Source organism: Lepisma saccharinum, chromosome 21 (assembly GCF_977018435.1).
Source record: "Lepisma saccharinum chromosome 21, izLepSacc3.1, whole genome shotgun sequence".
Taxonomy (NCBI): Eukaryota; Metazoa; Arthropoda; class Insecta; order Zygentoma; family Lepismatidae; genus Lepisma; species Lepisma saccharinum.
In genome coordinates, this window is record NC_139249.1 from 30,353,084 (window position 1) to 30,376,776 (window position 23,693).

The 23,693-nt window shown below is 37.3% G+C and overlaps 1 protein-coding gene across 7 annotated transcripts in view; it reads right to left on the bottom strand.

The window, feature by feature from the left end:
• Window positions 1-7,944: 7,944 nt before the first annotated feature.
• Window positions 7,945-23,693, bottom strand: part of Cul1 (cullin 1) — a 39,430-nt gene continuing 23,681 nt past the window's right edge. For all 7 annotated transcript variants that reach the window (XM_083143067.1, XM_083143061.1, XM_083143064.1 and 4 more), the window contains exons 13-15: window positions 20,364-20,585; window positions 10,684-10,903; window positions 7,945-8,443 (exon numbers count right to left, since the gene is read on the bottom strand). In XM_083143067.1, coding sequence (XP_082999193.1) covers window positions 8,363-8,443; window positions 10,684-10,903; window positions 20,364-20,585 — 523 coding nt within the window. In that variant the 3' untranslated portion in view covers window positions 7,945-8,362. The remainder of the gene's footprint in view (window positions 8,444-10,683; window positions 10,904-20,363; window positions 20,586-23,693) is intronic.

A 23,693-nucleotide genomic window follows, 5' to 3' on the forward strand; every position in this document is an offset into this window, starting at 1 on the left:
ATAATCAAATTTTGAAAGTAATTTGAAGGTTCAGAAATTTCCAAGTTTTCAAAAATAAATCAATTTTTAGGGTGGACGCATACCATATGGTAACGGGGCATAATTCGAAAAGGGAGAATGAAAATTTTAAAAAAGTTATTCCAAATCGCTTATTAGTACATAATAAGAGATATTACGTTTAAGGGCTAATATACACACACATCAATATGTACTTTGCATTAGAAAAAAAGACGAGCACTTTCTTGGACTGTTGTAAACTGCAATTTCTCTCACTTTCACAGAAAAGTATGAACTAAGCTAACCCGTGTGTCAACCATGCACTATTGAAAGATCATTATACATACACTTTTGTTGTTCCAGAAACAAAAGAAGACATATATTTGCAGTGTCCATTAAACACGAGATTTATAAAACTCGCACCACAGAATGGACCACTTTTTTCATAACATTTGTTTCCTTTGGTTCTGGGAAGCTCAATTCTTCCACCAATACACGACTGTGCTTTAAACTCTTATCAAAGTTTTCCTGACAGTTGCGACAGACAGACACTGGATTATTTGTACTAAAAAAAAAGGGCTCAACTCTAGAATTTCATGTACAAACTCACAAGTGTATTCACACTCCTACACAGTTTAGTGGGAATCAAAGCTTTTGTGTAGCATTTTGCATACTACAAAATTAGCAGCAAGAAAAGGATACATTTGAAGGATAACTATGTACATAACAAATTTGTCTTAATTGTCTTTATTATTCAATTTTTAACTTTTTTTTTACAACTCAAGTATATTTTGGAACCAATACTGATTTCTACATAAAACTGGCAGATTCCACAATTCTGTATTTACAAAAACTTTTTTTTTTTTGCTTTACTCCCACAATAAACCTACATTAGTATGCACTCGTTTTTTTCTTGCCACCAACAGATTATCACAGGTTACAAACTTTTCTTTTTAAGGGGGGAAAATAAGCACAAAATAGCACCCACAAAGTTGCAATTATGTATTTCTGTATTCTTTCTTTTTAAAAATATGCAACATATAGTGCTTGCAATCATTTACACACAATGGTAAATGCAATACTTGTTATTGCAAAATATTTTGGTCATATTTTATTTCACACAATTGTAAATTGAAAATAATTTCAGGTCTGTACCTGTTAATGGAATTTGGTGGAGAGTTTCACCAGGAGCTGAATATATTTTATCTTTTTTTTAATAAAAATTAATATTTTTTGCTGAGTTCTCTTCTTTCATATGCCTCATAGTTAGCACAACCATGTGTTCATGCAATTCATGCACATTATTATTCACCTTCGAGCTTTTTCACAAAATATGTATTTTTCAAGACTGAATGTACAAACCATGAATGTACAAACCATATGGATACAGAAACATTATTTAAAGGACAGGTCTTGGCACTTTGAAATACACTCGGGTTTTATTCTGACAAGGCATCATATAAAATGAAGTTTTCTTGTACAAACCAAATATTGCCTAAAGAGAATAATGTTACCTTTTCACATAATTATAGTCCTCCAATAATATATATAGTTAATGTGTACAATGTATTCAATAATAGTTATGAATACATGCAAATTCTATTTTTTTGTATTTGCCACACATCATTTCTTTTATGCACAATATTTGGACTGTATCAGGGTTAAGTAGAAACAAGAAGTGCAGCAATGTTAAAAGTAACCTGCATTCCTTATAATGCAGTTACAAGTAAAAGCTGCTTTTTTTTTTAGTAATAATAGCTGTAATTACTCACTTTCTTAAATGAGCAATTATAACCAAGTTACTTTCTCACTTTTCAAGAGCAATGAAGTAAACATATAAATGATGAGATCTTCCTTGGATATCAACCAGTAGTTTTCCCATTCATTTTGCCAAACCAAATTCAGATTTTTCAGGAACTTTTAAATGACTTTTCAGACTATTTCATAATATTCTACCACAGTGGTTCCCAAAGTGGTTGGCTTTCAGGGGAGCCGTGAAATGTTCCCACTATTTGCACTGAAATAATACTTACTTGTTATATATGATTGTTCCAAATATGTGCTTATTTAGTACTTTTTACACAAAGTGTTTCTGAATTGGAAATATATTTTATTTCTTAATAACTGAGCATTGCAAGTGTTAGATAGGCCTGCATTCTGGCTTGGGCACAACGTAAAAATCTTGAAAACTAAGGGTGTTTTGAAATGAAAAAGTTTGGGAACCCCTGTTCTAGAACATTAAAATATCAAAACTTTGCATGTTAAACAGATCAAAGAAATTTACTTAACACAGTTGCATATAAATGAAGAACACTAAAATATAAAAATATCGTAGGGAAAACATGTACAAATCAAGAAGCATGTTGGCTATAAACAAGATATTTTTTTTAGCCTCCAATCCTAACAAGCACAAAAACCATCCAATTTCCTAGACTGTTCTAGGTTTCTGAACGTTCTTTTCAAAATTCTATGATTTTTCCATGATATATCACTCTTCGGGTCAGGGGGAATGCTGGGACTGTTTGACTACAAAATCACATTACCAGTAAGTTATTGGGGAGAGCTGAGCTTTTCATAGCTGTTATCCTGCACTTCATTCTAAAGACAAGATATAATAATAAATAATGTGCGACGTGCCATCCAAAATCGGCAGAGAGGAATGCTACGTTCTGGAATTTTTCTGATCCATGACAACGCCCACCCACACACAGCTGCTCATACTGTTGAGAAAATTCCAAGAATTCGATGCGAACTATACAATCATCCCCCTTAGAGCCCCTACCTTGCCCCCAGCAATTTCTTTTTCTTCACCTGAAAAGGTGGCTTGCATAGAAGCGTTTTAACAACAGTGACGTGCTCAAGACATCAGTTCTGGACTGGCTGCACTCTCAGGCAGCAGATTTTTATGCAGAGGGTATACGGAAGCTTGTGCCACGCTATCAGAAATGTCTGGAGGTTAATGGTGACTACGTTGAAAAATAGCCGAGGTATGTACTTGTTTATCAATCACAATAAATTTCTTCTATCATTTTCTTGTTTTTTTTAAAAAATCTTCCCCCTTTTTTTTACATATATTTGGAAACAATAACTTCCATACAAGACCAGAGCATTCAGCTGTTGTAGTTTTTCATTATTCAATATTTTATCATCTGTTCCTATTTTTCTTCTAGACAACGTTGCATGATGATCTGATTGAAACACAGTTAAGGTGAAAAATATAGACAACAAATTAAGAATTGAAATCAGTTTCAACAAAATTCCACATTGTATCATTAGAAAAGGTTGATAACAAATTTAATTACTAACATATTTTTATTTAAACTTGGATCAACAATTGTACTACCTATTCTTGTACTTAGAAAGTAGCAAGGACAATGAAATTGCTAAATAATTATTGCATATTTGTACATAGCATTCGGTATGGGCAGACTTCCGTTGCAGAGTGGTTAGGACAGTGCATTACAACACCAAGGATCCCAGGTTCGAATCCCAGCATGGACATGGGTGTTCTTTGTTAATGCAGTCATCAATTTCATATCATTCAAATGCAAATTGAGAAATTGTAATGTGATTACATTCTACAACACCTGTACGAATTTCACTGTTTTTCTACATCAACAGATATAGAAGTCACAATTCTTCATCTCCTTTTTTGGAGAAAATATTGTATTATTAAAATAGCATGATGTAAGAATTTGTTACTGAAACCAGTTTTTAATGACTTGCTTAAAAATGCACATACAGCTTTCAAAAGGGGAAATCACGTGCTTGAGTGTTTCCTCTGGAGTTTATTCCACATTTTCATTCAGGGGTAAGGGTGGTGTAAGGTTATATCTATGACACGAAAAGGTAAATTTAATGCTGAAACATTTCATAAATGCAGCTGTTGTTCAAAGTATGTGGATCGCATACAGAAAACGAGTTCCCCTCTGCTTCCACCTGTATATCTGCCATTATACAATTTTCTCTGGACCTTCTTCTCATGCTCCCAATGTTCAAGTTGACTTTCCCAGCCCTTCCTCTGAGCATTGGAATAAAATGCATAAAAACTTATTTTCCTTATTTCTCAAAGCTACCATTCTTCCTCTCTGTTGACCTGTGCTCATTACTGGAACACTTACATCAGCACTTTATATCTAAAAGATATTGGTTTGATGAGTACATGGAATCACATGATCTATTGCAATAACTTACTAATTATTCAATGTAAAGTTTTGAAGCATGATCAATTTTGCTGTCTTTCTTCCAATAAATTATCAACATATTAATTTGTAAGTAATTCGGTTCAAAATTAATTTCCCCACATCATTTACTGGTAATGTTTTCTTGAACTGTCCACTTTATTTTGTAATAGACATTTTCACAGTTAAAATTACTTCATGCAAGATATATTTAGCCTGTTTCAATCCTACAAACTTTATTGGGTGTGTATTTCTTTTATTCTCTGGCTTCTACACTTGAAGTAATTTTAATTACATTTTGCATTATTTTCTGCTCTGCTATCAAACATATGTTTGTCTGCAGGCTTCTTTATGGACAAATTGGCTACTTTGGTTTCATAATTTAAAATAGGATTCAAACCATAAAATATGCTCCCACCAGTAATCATTGCTGTCAAAAAAATATGTATTACACCAATATCTTATTAGTGACGAGTAAGGAAACAATTAAAAATTACTGTGCAGGTTAAAAAGCTGCAGTTATTTTTTCTCTTCTTCAAAATATACACACTGGTTTTCAAGTAAATCTAGAAGGACCACAAGTGTAATAGAAGCAATGCAATCTGTTTATGAAAATTTTATATTGTTTTTTCAGTTATTACCTGAAGAATACAGGGAACAAAATGTAGCATGAGTCTTATTTGGGTTTCAGACATCTACCTCACTTTCATTTCTCACATATGAAATCCATGCAGCATTTGGAGCGATTTTACAATACCGGACAATTCCTCGATTTCGTTCATATTTCGCATACTCTATAATTTAGGGCTCCTAATCACGAATCTGCAGTTAAAATTTGGCACTCACGTGTGGAACTTGCAAAATAAGGGGATTCGTGATTGCAACCGACAATGCACAATTGCTCATTATTTATCTCAAGATTTTGAGTTTCGAATACTTAAAGAAGAAAATATATATTCCTGATATTACTATGACCCCAAATTTTAACTATATAAAAAAGGAAAGTTAAAAATTGTACTTACGAATGTGAGTATATTGTTCCTCCTGTAGAACGACGTTTCAGAGATTGACTATCTTTTTCTTCAGGTTCATAAAAAAACTAGGTACTTGACATAGTACTGCGTCAAAAATGTAATATGAGGATTGTGGTGACCTTCATGTGGATTAGGATGCACAGTTGGGTAGGAATGGCCGAACCTGCAAGTTGCATTGTTTTTCAAGCAGGTTTTTTTTTTCGATTTTTACCTTTTTATCTGTGAATAGGTCTATTGTACAAGTTTTCTTAGGGAACGGCATGCTTTTAACGTACTTCTAATAGCAAAAACATAATATTTTAAATGTATCCAAACCAACCCTTAACCACAATCCACATATTACATTTTTGACGCAGTACTATGTCAAGTACCTAGTTTTTTTATGAACCTGAAGAAAGAGATAGTCAATCTCTGAAACGTCGGTCTACAGGAGGAACAATATACTCACATTCATAAGTACAATTTTTAACTTTCCTTTTTTATATTTTGGATTTGTGAGTAACACGCGACTAACCTACAATATGCTATAAATTTTAACTATGTTTGTCTAACCTAACCTAACCTTGCTGTGCATGGTTTGTGGGGCTATCCATGAATGATTTGTGGGGCTATACGAGAATGGTTCGTGGAGCTACCCGTGCATCATTAAAGGGGTTTAATGCTAATTGCGACCAGGCACCTTAAAAAAATGTCAGTTTCGTAGCACTTGAGCGACAAATTTCAACCACAGTATCGTGATCAAGTGTCCTAAATTAGTGAGTATGCAAAATATGAACGAATGCCCCCGTATTATTAATATTTACCCAACTGAAACTAACTATAAAAATGGCTTTTTCAAGGCAAAACTTACTGAAAAACGGGCATTACTTCCTTCCTTCAAAAGATGCCATCTTCCTCACATGAACAACTGAGGGTCTCCCTTAACGTGCAACACTTTAGCAACCTTGTGTACTGAACGCAACAAATAACAGGTCTCAAATATCGCACAACACTTTAGCAACCTTGAGTACTGTACTGAACGCAACGTAACGAATTGCGAACATCTCTTGTTCATATGAGAAAAATGGCTTCCATGTTGTTTATGTATCGAGAATCAGCGTGCTTATTCACAATGTTATTTTACAACTTCTACACGTTAATTTACAATTTCTACACGTGACCACTAAATCTTAACTGCAGATAAGTCATCAGGACTCCATAATTAGTGAGTATTCGAATTATTAACGAAATTATGCCTTTCTTTGTATTGTAAAATCGCAACCTTCTATACGTTATTTTGCAAGTTCCACACCTGAGCGCCAAATTTTAACTGCAGATTCGTGATTAAGCGGTCTAAATTAGTGAGTATGCGAAATATGAAAGAAATCAGGGAATTGTCTGATAATCTAATATCATACCCAGCATTTAATCAAATTAAAATTAAAAGTAAGGCTTGAAGATTTCCTGGCGACGGATGATGAAAAGATTCTCTCAGGCTATCGACCAGATGAGTTGTGGAAAGGATTCCAAACTTTGGAGCTAACATCACTTCTACCCTGAAGATGAGAGTGACATTAGCTCTCGAAAGCTTGGAATCCTTTCCACAACTTATCTGAGAGAATCTTTTCATCAAATTAAAATACAATGGAACTCCATAGGCAAGTGGCTGAAGGGCTTTAAACACATGCAGTGATTGATGATGATATGTAGTGATTATTATTCAAATTGTAAACAAAAAAATGTCTATAAACACATGTATGTTTGTACATGTTGCCAACTATGACCCTTATTGTTATGCTGCTCTTACATGCGTGTGTAGTTTTATGTAAAATCCAACATTGTGTTCTAGATGCACATATGTCAAAATTCTCTCAAGTTAAGGGTGCAGTGGGGGAGGGATGAGAGTTATAAATTAGTGGAGATTGTGGTGGTGTTACAATGTTGTGCACCCAGATATTTCAAAGTTTGTTTAGCTTTCAGTTCCAATTTTATTACTGTATAAGCAAAAAATATCACGTTATTTTATGATACATCCCACTTGCCCCCTTTCCATGAGCAAGTTACCTCAAGTTAGCATCCATAACCGCCATTCTCTGCACTTACCAAAAACTGCATCTACAATTTAAATTTACTAAAATCAAATTATCTGAGCTACAGATAAGTATATACAAAATACTGTTGCAAAATTATTAAATAACAATGAGAAGTTATTTTTATAATTGTCAAGATAAATACAAATTGTCTATAATGACAATTTTGCTATGCACATCAAATATACAAATCATGTATTTTTTCATACAATTAATGAAATTAAGCTTTAAAATAAATCATCTCAAAATTACTTTTCACTTTAACAGCCATCCACCGCTGTAAATAACAGATCAGGTGAAGTTTATCGTTTTTCTTTTTTAAAAAATAAAGTTTGCTTTTTATTGTGTACATTCTCTAGTATATTGCGTATTAACAATATAGTATATTGCGTATTAACAATGAGGCATTTTGAAGAAAAGAACTAACATATTCACACTGCAATACTCATATATACATGCATCCATTTCATATACACGCACACTATACACATTAGACAAAAACATATATGACAAGGAACTACTTGTTGAAACCATTTCATGGCCAGTGACTCTTTTGTCTCTTTATATTTATTTATCACTTCAGATGAAAACAGTAAACTGATCCTAGCAACCTTGTCAATTTAGTTAAAGTCACAATGGCTGGATAATAACAAAACTCAGGAATAAATTTTAAACTTTATGAAAATATTGGTTTATACAACAGTACTCGGTTAATAATCATGGGTGCAACAATGTTTGATCCAATAAAATGATAACAAAATTTATGTTAGTAGTTGGAATATTTAGTGTAGAACTTTTGACGACAGAATTTGTTGTGACCAATAAAATGATTTTTTTTTTAATTATAGGTTATGAGTTTTTCCCAAATGACATAAGATTTGTGGCCCAAAAAGAAGACACTGCTAACAGAATGAAATCACAAATTCCTGTAATTTTTATTGAATTCATCCTTTATAGGGGTGTTTAGTTTTCTTAAACTTCATTTTCACTCTTCAAAACTGAAATGTTGATTTAACTGGTAAACATCACAAAGCTACAGAAAGGTCAGTTGTAGTGTTCCTTATCTAGAACAATAGAGTAATCATGCTAGGTAGCTGTAAGTGTCCTTCTGGCCTTCTGTTCTCTCCAAGTATTCCTTCTCTATCAAAATGTCTATACATTTCTGAAAAAAAAAAGAAGATAATTTTAAAAAGAGACACCATCCAGAGAAACAAAGGAAATCGATTAAAAGTACAGTTCATCTATTTAGTCAAGAATTCCTTATGGGTATGGGTTCCTGACGTAAAGTCTGCTGCTGCAGACAGCACTGTTCTTCACCTTTTGCAAGACAGGGACCTGCAGAATGTGATTCGTTGCTCCCATATCAACACTTGGCAGAACAACCTTCTTCACTCTATCAAGCACATCATTGGTGTGCATGGTGTTTCTCTTACCATCTCTCCTGTCGAGAAGAGGTCTATTTAACTCAGCTTCATACTGGATAATGTCATCTCACCCATAGTCATTTGCTGCAAAGGCTGGACCCTCCAATGTGTCACGTGTCATGCAATGTTAACCTTTTGAGTCCCAAGGCCATTTTCACATGTAAGCCTCTCGGTCCCGAGCAGATTTTGAGCAAAATGCAGAGTTTCAATTAAATGAGTGTAGATCGGAGACTAATTGCCCTAGAGAGATGAGTGATATACCGTTGTACGCGGAATGAACCAGAGATTCAGACTATATGAAATTTATGCAAATTCGGCGTATATGTGGCAGGGGGAGGGGGCTAACTCTCAAAATTCCAAAATTTCAGAAAAAAAATTGGTTGCCCCCCCCCCGCCTCAAGAAAAAAGTACATGACTGTCGACATGCACATGGAAATGATCGCTGACATGTAAGGAACACACAAATATTTGCATTATCATCATATGACCAATGTAACTTGAGTTGTACCCCCAAAAGGAATGGTCGTCACGCCACTGATTCAAGCTTCAAAATGCAGCAGTACCTTGAAATGACTTTAGCTTAGAGACTATTTGCCCTGGAGATATGAACGATATACCATTGTACGCAGAATAAATCACAGATTCAGACGATATATAATTTATGCCCATTTGGCATACACATGAAGGGGGAAAGGGGGGAAATTCCCTGAAAATACTTTTTTCTAAAAAAAAAAAAAAAAAAAAAAGAAGAAGGAAGCACTACACCCGCACGAGAACAGCATAAAGTAAAAAAACCGCATCAACTAGTGCTGCCACGAGCACAAGCGGAAGAAGAAGGAACCACGCTGCCCACAGCAAGACAGGACATGCGTAACGAAGCCCCAGATGGGTGACGAAATCGATTGCGAGAAAACCCTACGTGGAAAAATTAAGAGTAAGCTTATCAGAGTAAATTACCTATCTCCTAGTAAACTGCCAAACAGATATCTTTAGATACCCATACTCAGGTTGGGATTCGAACTGGGACCCCTGGCACTGTAGCTCAGTGGGCTAACCACTCCCTTTTGGAGGCTTGCCCATATTTTAAGGAATGTTTTTAGATTTTTGAGAAGACCAGGCCTTTTACATTGTTTCTAAGGAAGTTTTTAATGTGTTGTGTATGTCCTGTGCAGGTCCCTTTACAACCATGCAGTTTTAACCATTCTCAAGGGATTCTTTACACCTCTTCTTAAACCCCCCCAGAACATTCTGAAGAGTACAAACTGGCCATATGTGCTCACGCAACCAAAACTTTTAAATTAATTAATTCATTCATTGCATGAAACACACAGAGTGGAAAACAGGTTAAGTGAAAACTGTCTGCTAGCTGCAGACAAATGCCCATGCATGGTTGCTTCAGTTTAGAAAATATCATGTAATTTGGACAATAAGTGATGTAAAGCCACAAAGCACAAGATAAGTGTGTCTCTCATTATTCTTACAATGTGATTAAAATGAACATCATCTGTATTCCTGCCAGAACAGGTGCCACATTGGATTGCATGTTCAAACTTTGCATATGAATGAAATTTTCTCCTAGCGAGTTCCTACAGTTCTAAAATAACTGGTTTCAACACGTTCACGGTAGCAGATATTTTTGTTCAAATTGTACATTTCATTCTGACTTAAGGCATTCCCTTGCATCCTTTGAACTGGGAGGTAACCATGAAATAGAAATATCCTAAGTTATAACTACTACTACCAACAGTAGAAATAAACGTCAGGGAAGAAAAACACACTAAAAGACACAACATTGCAAAATAGATGACCTGTCAACATTATAAAGTGAAAGGCTGGAAACATTTTGTTACAATTTCTGTGTCACGCATATCAGGATTACTGTAACAAAAATTGAATGAACATGAGTTGAAAAAATGTCAGTTTTAAGGTTTGTGATACTTCTGTACTTTTCCTATTAGGTAAAAAAGGGGGACATTACCTTGATTACATGAACCCTTGGCTTGAATCGAGATGACAGCTGATTCAGGACTTCCGCAACAAGCTGCTGGTGCTTCAGAACCTTCCTCATCTTCATGATTCGAACGATTGCGGCCTGGATGAGGAGTTTCCTATCCTCCTCAATGTGTTTGTGGGTGGTCTCCTGTTCAATTTTCAGTTCAGTTTTCATTGGAATATTAATGTTTACCCTCAGTTTCTTGCTGCAATCGGAAAGTGAACATTCTATATTGATGAACACTGAATATAGTGCGAAATTAGGCAAAATTATGTGATCCACAGCTATGGAAACATCATTATAAAGAGAAAAACCGTGGTAAGTACTGTTATGAACTTTTGAACACACACATCAGGGAGTATTCAGAACAAAGTGACATGCTACATGTGTCATTTGTATACCTACCTTCAGAAATACCTTTCATACAGAGGCCATGCAACAAGCTGCATATGCTGATTGAACTGTGCAGTAAATGCTTCTCTACAGACTAGATGAGCCCCATGTTGCTTCGGTCTGAAAGTTCTTTTCAACACTATTTTAGTGTGCTCAATACAGAGAAATAATACTACATACAAATTAATTTTTTGACAAGAAGCAAAATTTCAAATAAAATAATAGTGTAAACGAATTACTAACTTTATCTGCAAGATTTCCTATTACAGGAAAACCTCATTAATACGAAGTTCAAGGGACCACAAAATGTCAACTTCGAGTTATCCAAACTTTTCAAAATGGCACCTATTTTTCAGGTGTAAATAAATTACACTATAAATTACCCCCATAACGGAATATACACAGGATGCATGTTGTGGGAAGGAAAATAGAACATGCAAACGTTTTCACCAAAAAAGTCTTAAAAAAACGGTATTTTCTTTCAATTGTGCAGTTGTTGCTCTTCCACGAAATTATTACAATTCTAGTTCATGAGAAACCCGTTTCAACTGAGACCTACGGAAAGGAAAACAATCTCTCGTTTATTGCAAGCGAAACTCAAAGAATGTCACGTGCCAGTTTCACACGACACAATGAATGTTGCAAGGAGGAATGGTTTCTCGGAATCGACAAGAGATGGCAGCACGCTATATAAAGAGGAGTGAAGAAAATTATAAAAAACTTAGAGCGGAGAAGAGGGATGATATATATTATAGTAAATTGAGAAATATATAAAAGAAGAGTTCAAATATTATAATAGAAGTAAATAGAATGATGTATATAGTAATTTAAAAGAATTAAGAATATAGCCGCAGATGAAACGTTTAGGAAAGTTATTAAGCGAGCAAATGAATTCAGAAATGTATCTCAATTTCTTTTTGATTCTCTGACGAGGAGAACATCGTCAGCTTTTGCATTTGTCCGTTCCCCGGTGACGCTGTGGTCAATTAGACGCCCCGAAGCACTTTACGGTTGCGCTTCTTTTTAGTTGCACTGGGCCATTGGCAGCGCTTGTTATTAGCGATCCTGGTTATTCCCCTTTGGTCGTTACATAGGAGGTGGCGCTAGTGTCAGTTTAGTCGACCCTACTCCTTTATATAAGTATAGCTTGTATCGTTTGCCAAAGAAACGGGGAAAGGGAAAGAAAACATATATAAGGCATAAAAAAAAGGAAGCGAGACGACGCAACTAGATTTCTTATATATAGAAGAAATAATAAAAGAAGTCTTTCCAGAATCAAAGAAGAAGAAGCCTATTCTATAATCAAAAGGAAAAGAAGAAGAAGCCTTTTCCATAATCAAAGAAAAGACGAAGAAGCCTTTTCCATAATTAAAGAAGAAGAAGCTTATTTCTATAATCAAAAGAAGAAAAGAAGAAGAAGCCTTTTCCATAATCAAAGAAGAAGAAGCCTATTCTATCTATCATCAAGAGAGAGAAGAAGAAGAAGCCTTTCCATAATTACGAAGAGAAAGAAGAAGAAGATTTCCTTTCAAGAAGAATGTAACCGACGTAAATTTTCGATATATTTCAATGTCGCTATATATATTTTTTCTCTGTATTTTTGTATAGTTCTCAGAATATAGATCCGCATTTAACTATATCCTCTTGGCTATAAAACGCTTTCTTATTTGGAATTCTCAAACAAAGAACCTATCCCCTGAGATTAAGATATCTGTAGCCGTGGTAAATAACAATTTTAAGTATGTACCCCAAGGGCATAGCATAGAGGCGCTCCTAACGTGGGGCATTACATAAGTTCGTAGCATTAGTGGCACCCATAACGTGGAGCCTTGCCTTACATTATCTTACCCACGAATGAGACGTAGCAAGAATATTGACAGCAGTCACACTGGCGCCAGCAAAAGTTGGGAGATAATCTGACAGAATGAATATTGGATATCATATGGGTTTACTAGAGCAATGTCCATTACAGGGTAACTGATAAGATAAGATCTATTGGGAGACACAACACAACCATTCTCAGCACCAGACAAAAAGAAAGTTGGGGCTGTAAATTTCATTCTGGTTCGGCTGTCTAAAAATACAGTGCAACCTCGATTTTACGTTCAGGGGACTAAGCTGAAAAAACTAAAAATGCCGGGAAAATGTAAAATTGAGGAAAATCTCATAGCGTTTTCCTATGTTGGGACCATCGAGATTGAATGCATAGTGCGGGAAAATGTATAATCCGGGAACGCAAAATCGGGGTTCCACTGTACCTCATAAAAAAAGTCACATTTTCTTTGCTTCCGCCAACTTCATATTCATCCCCCCCAAACCCCCTTTCCAGGGAGCAGTCCAAACTCTTCCTCGAGTTGCATTGTAATCCACCCTGAAAATGGAAACACGCAACTTGCGATATGTTTGCACCGAATGTGGATCCGAGGATACATTAAACAGCGCCGCACTCAATAATCATCCGGGTTTGGATTCCACTTTAAACTGTATATTTAGTCCCAATTAGTCCATCAGCATAAAATGAACTCAAGACAAGCATTATGAAACTTGCACATTTTGATATCAAAATGAGGGATTGTTATTTACTCTGACGTTAATCGACAATTTATTGTTGGATTTAGGAGCATTCTGGAGGTCAAACACTCGGTCTGCCAAAACTTTACCGCTTGAAAAACATTTTTTATATCGGTTTCAGCATCCATTCCTACATTGAGCATTGTGTGATTTACGAGGCGATATCAAAAAGTAATATAAAAAATATTTTACAGCCAAACTGAAATATAAATTTTGAAGGTTGAACATTACTCTACTTTTCCACATAACATCCATTCACATTGTCCCTCCATGACACCAATTTTTTGATGCCCATGTGGTAAAAATATTTCAGCTGGACGCGTAAAACCAACGACGCACGGCTGTCACAACTTCTGTGTTGCAGCTGAAGTGTTTGCCAGCAAGGTGTTCCTTCAGTGGGTCGAACAGGCGAAAGGCTATGCTGTATGCTTGAGAATTTCCCAATGCCAGGAATTAACTTTTTGCATCACTGATGCAGCCACATGGGGACGAGCATTGCCATGGAGAATGATGAACTCCTCCAGAGATTTTGTTGGACGTTTATGGTGCAGACCAGTTCGTGGACGATCCAGTGGGGCACAATATGCAGCAGCATTTACAGTTGCTCCTTTTACCCCAAAATCAGCAAGAATGACACCCTGGCTGTCCCAGAAAACGGTAAGCAAAACTTGTCCTGAATTTTTTGGGTGGGGGCGAGTTTGTGTGTTTCCATACCATACTATGTCGCTTTCGTTCAGGGGTGTAATGAAAAACCCACGATTCGTCCCCGATAACAATGCGGTCGAGGAATGATTTGTTTGATTTGGTGTTTTAAGTCCACTTTATGCACAGTAAGGCTAATCGGGACTGGACCTACAGTTTAAAGTGGGATCCGAACCACTATGTGCCTCCACCAGGTATCGAACCCGGGACCCCTTGATTACAAGGCGAAGATGCTACCACTGCGCCATTGGGGAGGCCCAGGTTGAGGAATGAGTTTTCAGCCCTATGGTACCTGAGCAAATGCTCAAAACTATATCCCATACGGTCCTCCATATGCTGTGGTGCGAGTTGTGTGGGGACATAGTCACATGAAATGCCCACTGCATCCGTTGTTGTTTGGATTGTTGACCACCGGTCCTCAATGCCTCCACAGAGCCGTTCAGAACTGGGTTCACCAAAGACATTTACATGTCCTGCGTTGAACTTTGCACACCAGTTACAGACATTTGTGAATGTCATGCACGTGTCACCATACGCTGCACACAACTCACGATAGCTTTCACGTGGTTTCTGTCCCTTTTACCACAGAAACTGAATCACACTCCGCAGCTCAACTGTGTCGAACATCTCAAGCGAAGCTGCCATTTTCAAACAACTGTCTCTCGGTGTGCACAAGGTGCACACACCTACCATCTCGTGGAAAGGTGGCGAAATACATGTACTTCCAAATGTGTATTTCAGTTTTTGTGCATACATTTCAGTTTGGCTGAAGAAAAGCAGTGATTATATTATATTCAACTTTGTATGCATCATGAAGTTGCTTTAACTCTTCTTTCTTTCAGGATATCTAATTTTGTTATCGTCAAATGAAAACAGCTTTGAGAGATTCAAAACAATGACACTTCTTCCTTTGCACCAGACGAGTCAATGCTGTTATCGGCAAGCCAGAGCTTTGCAGATGCTAGACAAAACACTGGTGCCAGCTTCAGCGTAAACACATGGTGTGCAATGAGACCAGCTGGAAGTTCAAGCAACAGTTGGCCAAGGAGAAAATCCTCCACATTTCAAAGATAACACGATTCTCAAAGACTGAACTTTTATCAGCAGTGTGAAGAAGAGAGAAATGATCCTTGCTTTACATTTTACAATGCAACAAACAATAATACGGGCAACATTTCCTATGCAGACAGCTGCATTCAAACAAGAAAGAGGGACCTGAATTCTGCAATTATCGCATTGCCGTGCACACCAGTGGCGGAGAATGATATGTTGTAGGAGAAAGGGGGGGGGAGGTCTCCTTTTTTCTTTTTTTGATTTGGTGTTACATATATGTAATCACAAACATAAGGTCCGACTTCACCCCTGTTACATATATGTAACACTCGGCAGAATTGAAAATTCTGGTGCTTTTAGGACCTTGATACTTTTATTTTAGGTTGGAAACACTGACATTCGTTTTGTGAATGTTTTGAAAAGTCACTAGGCATTTCCCCACCCCTTTGCAACCGATGAAGGTCATGTGTGGGAAGCTGCAGCAAATGAAAACTTGGGTAATCCGATGCTTGCTTTTGCCATTAGCCCAGAGTTATTTGCAGGAGGCTGATTTGGATGTCTGGCACCACAAGGGTCTAGGAATAGACCTAGCCAAGCCATTAGCACGTATGACGCCAGACTTCAACAAAGGAAGGGAAATAGGACACTCGATGCCAGAAGGCGAAGCAAGGAATTTTTCTCGGAAATTCGAGGCCCTGAAGTCTTTGTCGGTGAAATTGGTGCAACCAACTCTCCCACCCCCCTCCCACACTTTCCCTCTTTTTGCATCGCAGGCAGGTCACAACAGATATGAACAGAGCTGCAAGTAGACAAGTGTGCTGTGTTTTGTGTCTCTCTGTGTTCGCTGTGGGCCTTTGTTCCTGGTGTGCGGTAATTCCTTGCATCTTGTCTTCTGGAAATTACTTTTTTTTATGTTGACTCGACTGTTCGGCCAAACATGTCCGGAAAAAGGCAATTGAGTGAAAGGGAAATTTGTGAATTTCTAGATGACACAGACACAATGTGACAGTGTCAGGCCAGAGGGCGATGAAGTGGCTGAAGATGATCATAATGCTGATTGGGAAGATGCATCAGATTCATTTCTTTCCCATTGAAATTCGGGGGTCAAGGGCCCCCCCCCCCCTTTCGGTTGGGCATTCTGAATTGTACACGGTTGCATGCCCTGATGATTTTACTTCCAAACAAAAGTTACCAGAAGTAGATTGGTCTCAAAGTGCCCGAGTGATAACGTTTTTCTCCAATAAGTGTACAAATTTAAAAGCACTATGTGCCTCCACCAGGTACAAGGTGGCGATGCTACCACTGCGCCACCAAGGAGGCCCACTTTTTTTTCTTTTCTTATCCAATGATTTTTGTTAGTTTTGAAGGACATATTCAGAACTGGTTGCTTGACTTTAGATGCCAAAGGATAGGAGGAGGGATCCACTTCCACCCTTGCCCTGAATATGCCCGGGTACTCACATCAGCATGGCAAATTTTATGACATTGGTACAGTTGGAAAACGTATGAAGCAGGAAACGGGAGTTACAACATACGTAAGATCGAGGTAAAATTTTGCATAAACCTAGATGACAACGCATTAAGCAGGTTGACAATCTTTTGTTGGCCTATGTAGCTTTGATTATCTGCAACAGTTTCCCTTTTTTACGAAGTTCTACAGGGCGCAAAGAACACACTTTGAATGAAAGTGGTTACCGGAAGCTGTCGGTTACCAGCCCAAGAGTTCCTCGCCCACGGGAAATTGCTGAATACCGAGCTCAGAGTTAGACAGATGGGCGAGCGAGACTTCCGGGCACGACACATCTTTATTTTGGAAAACTCCTGCGATCTTATCTCACATTTCTCATCTGGCACTGGTAAATATTTACAATGGCGTATTCAGCAGCGAAAGAGCTTGATCTACCATGCACATTGACAAAGAATGCAAGTCCAGTGGGCATTTTGGGCTGCTTCCCAGAGTTGTCAACAGCTCTTAGGACAAGGAAACATATCAAGGTCAATTTAAAACAACACCCAAGCTTATGCAGGTGTCTACCTTGAATTAAGCAAAACCAGTTTTCCCAAAAGGTCTTGTAAACAACTTCATATTAAAAATTGCAGTATTTCGATTTATCAGTACCGAAATACATTAAAAATCTTATCTTATCGGCTGGGGAATGGGAAGAACTTCCGATTAACGGGTACTTTGTATTAACCAATATCGTATTAACGAGGTTTTCCTGTATGTTATAAAATTACATTATTGAGACTATTATAAAACCACATATTTTATTCCTCAAACATGAATATAAACCAAACTAAATTAATCATTATCAATAAAACTGGATTAAAAGTAAGAAAGTAGAGGGATAAAAATATTCATTAGTAGGACTTCCTGTCTGATATTTATAAACTTACATGTAACTCACTCAGTAAAATATAAGTAGACAGAGGATTTATATGTACTAAAAACTAGCAAAATATGCCACACAAACCTTTAAAATGTGCACTAAAACTTACAAAATACAAATTAACATGAAAATCCTACAGGAAACAGAAAAAAGTTAAAAAACAACACAAAAGACAATACATAAAGCTATCCACTTTTACTGACAATATTTCATACTTGTGAGGCTTATAGTTAGATGTGGATAGTGTCTGTTGGCGAGATAATGCTTCATTTTTAGGAAATGCTGCAAAGAATAGTTCAACATGGATTAGGAAATGCTGCAAAGAATAGTTCAACATGGAGAGACTTCTGAAATTTTAGAAACTTAGCCACACCATCTCAATTAAAAGATCACTTGCCAGATACCACCTGCCTTCTTACAGCAATTGTCACACCCCCCCCCCCCATTCAAATAACCTGTCTAACTTCATCCCCCTGCCCAAAGATTAGGAAAACTGTAAATGCAAATTAAAAGTGTTTCCCATCTTACTTGAATAACAATGTGTTGTACTGTTGAAACCTTTCAGTCTATTCATATTTTCAAATCTGAACTCAGAGATAACTTTTTTCTCTTCTTTCCTGTTGGAATTGAACAGAAATCAAATAACTAAATAACATCAATGATCCACTAAAGAATTACCCTACAATCACAAAGTGCTAGCCAATTCAATCAGTTGACTTCGTGGTCATCTAGGGTTTAATTAAATTAATTTTAATTAACTATTGCTTCCAAACAGGCAAATCCTATTATTTGGCCAAAAGCGGTAACAATCCCAACAAATTCTCTAAAATATGCACAGTATGCAAAAAATGTTCCTCCATTTACTTATAATCTTGTCAAAATGAATTTGCATAGGAAACCTTACAATGTCAAAAGCTTCCCCCAAAAATTTCATAATAATCCAATTAATACAGCCTGCACTTCAGAGGCAATGTTTGTCTGCACTTCAGAGGCAATGTGTAAATATTTGGATGCAGGAAATGTTAATCTTTGTTGTAATAACCATACTGCTTACAATGCTTGATGGTCTAAGGTAGGGATGTGACGAAGCTGAAAATTTACCGATGCCGATGTACTCACCGATAATTTTTGGAACCGATGCCGATATTTAACCGATTCCGATACATAAGATTATTAAACAGAAATGGGATGTTATTTTCTGCATGACAAAAATAAATTTGGTATGTACATTTCTATTGCATATCATATGTATATACATATATATTCTCAAGAGATGCGATTGTACATTTGCATCTACAAAAGGTTATGTGAATCTAGAGATTTAACATTAGTACACAAACAGTTCTTTGACATGCAAAATGAATTCCTGTTCTGCTAGATTCAACTTCAGAAATACAAGATTTGGAAGCACTTCTGGAAGTAACCTACTTCTTCTCTTATCGCAAATCTGTTCAGCAACACTGAATACTCAACCACTGAATACTGATGCAGCAGGTATGCTCAAGTATTTTCTCAGCACTTGCTTCAGGTTTGAATACTCATTTTTGAATTTCCAACACAACAGCAGATCCTGGTTCAGCAATGTACTGTTTTATTTCCGATTTATAGTTAGGTTGATCCTCTGAATGAGAAACTCTAGAATAATGACAAATCATACCCAAATTTTCAATAAAGCTTACAAAGCTAGAATATAAAACTTATTAGAAGGTAAAACTCTAGTATAATCTGTACCGGTTTAAATATCGGATTTTTGCCGATTCCGATACCGATATGTCAATTTTGGACGATTTTCATACATCTGTAATCGGCTTCGGCACATCCCTAGTCTAAGGCCTAAGGCATCATGCTCTGGGCTCCGGCTACGGGATGCGTGCAGGTTTGAGACTCCCGGTGGAAGCATAACAACTTTTCTCCCGAGATTTCGGCCTGTGTATGGAACTGGTGGCCACTCACCATCGTGAGGAAATTGGGGAGCTACAAATGAGTAGCATAACCCAGTCATGGAAACCTACAATGACGACTGGCCTTTCGTCGAGCTGACCTCATGTCAACTGGTCGGATGATCTCCCACCTTGGCAGTTGGTAGGTAGGCCCTGGACCGAACCGGCTGTTGCACCATGGATTATTATTACTATTATTATTATAATACTAGTTATAAATTTCCAAAAAGCCTTGATACAGCAGTAATTGTGTTAAGCAATACAATGATTCACCTTATGCAAATACAATGGAACCTCGATTTACGAAAAATTAAAATGTGGGGGAAATGTAAAAGCGAGGAAAATGTTATTACAACATTTTGCTCTGTTGGGACCATCAAGATTGAATGTATAACGTTATGTATAAAGAACGTGCAAAAATGTAAAATCGGGGTTCCACTGTATATTTAACAATACACAACTAAGTACATCAACAACGTAACCAATCATTTCACATGCTTGGCCACCAAGGTGATCTGAGTGATTATTGGAATGATATTAAGGCTCAATAGACAAGATTAGAAATACAAATTCACAGTTTAATGTAAAAACCAGCCTGCCGGAAAATAGTACTTACTTTTTGTAGCCTGTGAACAGTGACACAATTGAGGTACTCTGGAGGTCATTTTCATCATCATCAGACTGTAGTAGTTTTGCCTTGAGCAGAATTTGCAGCACCTGTATCAGGAAATCCATCTTTATCTGGGTGGACTCGTACAACTGCTGAACAGTCCACGTCTCACTACTATTGTACTGCAGGAGCACAGCCATCTGGAACGTTGAAGCTTGTAAGGTGTACCTGCAAAAACAGATGCATGTTAACAATGTAATATTACTGAACTTTACATTTATTAGGAAGTTTAATGTATTCATGTGGCATGCAGGAACACCAAATCCCACCTTCCTTTTATACAAGTGGTGGGGATGAAATACAAGATTCCTGTATTCCTGTTTTATTTTCATACTTTGTGAAGTGTTGCAGATTTATCTTGTTATTAACAGAGGGTTTTTAACAGACTATCAGGGACTATCAATTTGTTTTAGCAAAACAATCTTTTTTTCCCCTGGGTAATTTAAAAATAGATTTCTATATCATTTTGTGGTGCCCAACATGTTATATATAAAAAATTGCAGATATTTCACATACGTCCTTTTTGCCCATTACGTACATATGAAGTTACTACAATCATGAATTTCAAACAATATGAGAATTGGATGTTTGTCAAAGTGGGTTCTATTTTTATTTGAACTTCGATAATTTGAATTATTCAGTAGCATCTCTAATGATACATGTTTTTGTAAATTCGAATTTTGGATAATTTGAATTTTTTTCATGTCTCCTTGGTGTTCGAATTAAAAACCACTGTAAAATGAGAACTGTTCATTGTAGAGAGTTAAAAGTTTCTTTGTTTTGGATGGAATGGATGAAGGGAACTCCATCTTGCTGAAAAATGAAGTCCTCGCTATCTTCCCATAATTATGAGATTAGTCACTGTTGCATATGTCTAGGTACACTACGCATGCAACAGTTGGCAGTTGCGTGACCCATACACTTTTCATGAGGAAATTGCACAAACCATATTCACTTTAGAGGAATCATGGATGTGTTGCACCACTATATGAGGGTTTTCCATGCCTCAAATGCATACATTGTGTCGGTTCAACATTCTAGAGAGATGAAACCACCTTGTCACTAAAAATCACTATCAGCAAAATCATCTTCCTCTCGCCTCTCTTTGAAATCCAGACAGAACTGGAAATGATGATTGTGATCCAGGAGTCTCAGTGTCTGCAACAGCTGCACCTGATATGGTTTCACATGAAGGTGTTTGCATAGAATACACCACACAGTTGGCTGTGACATCTGCAATTCCTGGCTTGTGCAACGTGTTGACTTTTTAGGACTCCAGGCAAATGTTTCTCACAAAAGGTTTACAGCCTCCTTGAACTTGTTGTACCACATGAACTGTCGTGTCTGTAGGTGCTTCTGTTCAATATTTCATACGAAATCTCCATTGTACCATCACAACCGACTCACATTTAGTGAATTCTAAAATGCAGTACACTTTATGTTCAGCAGTACACACCATGCTTGTGTTAACTGCATTATACTGACACCTAGTGGATAAATCTACAATTACACGATTGAAACCTATTGCAAGTGCAAACTTCGAGAGATACTTCTTGTACTGATATACAGTGGAACCCCGATTTTACGTTTCTCGGGGGCTAATAAATAAAAAACGGGTGGGGCTGAATCATGCACACCAGTGGCAGATTAATGAGCTTGTGTGTGGGGGGAGGGATTGGTGACTTTTTTTATTTTTACTTGTAGGCAGTACGCTATGTTCGTAGAATGCACGTATCCAGGAGCAACTGCTTAATTGTATACCGCAGAGGGAAAAAAGAAGGGATGATAGCTTTTCGCCTTTATGCTAATTGGTTGTCTCTCCACACGAGCAAGATCGGGGCAGAAATACTTGGTACCTTTTAGTAATTACATACCATATCATGCTGATACCTTAGGGGAGATGAGGGCACACACCCCCCTCCCCCTTCCCCAAGAAACGAGAAAAAGTGAAGGTAAAGTTCACTGTGCACTTTGCACCATGCCGGGACCCACATAGGGGTATGTGGGAGATGATGTGACCAGCACCATGCTCTGGTTGCCTTTACCGTCCCTATTCTTCGCTCTTAGCCAATTTGGGGGTGATGTTATCAGCACCATGCTTGGGCAGCCTTTATCCCCCACGGTACCCATTTATTTGAGGCTAGGTGAGCTCCAGAGCTGGTTTATGAGGCAGCTTAGATCACCCACCCCAGGAATCAAACCGGATTTCCAGTGTAGCAGTCAGATGCTCTACCGACTAGGCGACCCCGGCTCCCCAGCAAATGAGAAACAGTAAATAAATATATGCTCTTTTGGCCCAAATAAGCATTTTAATGGTATTTAGATGTGCACTAAATTTTACTGCTCCTAGAGAATACTGACTCTACCCATAGAAAAAAAGAATCACTTTAGCTTCAGCTTCATTCTGATGACCAAATGACATAGCATTCATGAAAAAACTTCAGATTTATAATAATTTACAGTGAAATATAGACTAGATCCAATCGTATTTCCTTAGGAATCTAAACGACTTCCCATTAAAGAAGTAGTGCAGTTCTTATTCAGTATCGGATAGCAGAGGTTGGTGAACCGTTCTTATTTTTTTCTATTCCAATGTTGCAGACAAGAAAGGAAACAAGACCCCTTCTTGCTTTTCTTTTTCGTTCCAGTCAACTAGAAAGGATTCCGTAAATCTGTGTGGGCAAAGAAGCGAATGGTGATCAAGTCCTGTTGTCAATTTTCCACTCGAAGTCGGGAGGGTGAACTTTCATTGTCCAAATTCTAAGGCAGGCACCATTTAGCGAGAATCTGTTTGCAACAGTGCGCTTGTTGTATCTTTACCGGGAATGCAAGAAGTGCAGTTTTCCCTTCCTGTCCGTCAAGAAAGGTGCGACAAATGCAAGCTGTGATTCCCTGCCTCCCGCCCCCACCTTTCACTGAACCATGCCTCTTCGCTCACTCCTCTGGCATGAAAGCCTAACATCTGGAAAATCAAGGTCGCGTGGTGAATGAACCAGCTTCGAAAGCAAGAAAAAGGAGGGAGAACTCTGCGTGGTCAACAGAACAGCTTTCTGCCAAATTTTAAGACATCGGCACGGCTCAAAAAACGAATAAAGCGGGAAACGGGAGTTAGAACAAACGTAAGATTGAGGTGAACGTCCTATTATTTAACATGGACTTTTGCCAGGGCCTGACTGGATGAAGTATTAAGCTGGAAAACATATAATGCAGGAACATAAAATCGGGGTTTCACTGTACACCTTTTTGCTGTATGTGTTAATAGTTCTTGTACTATAA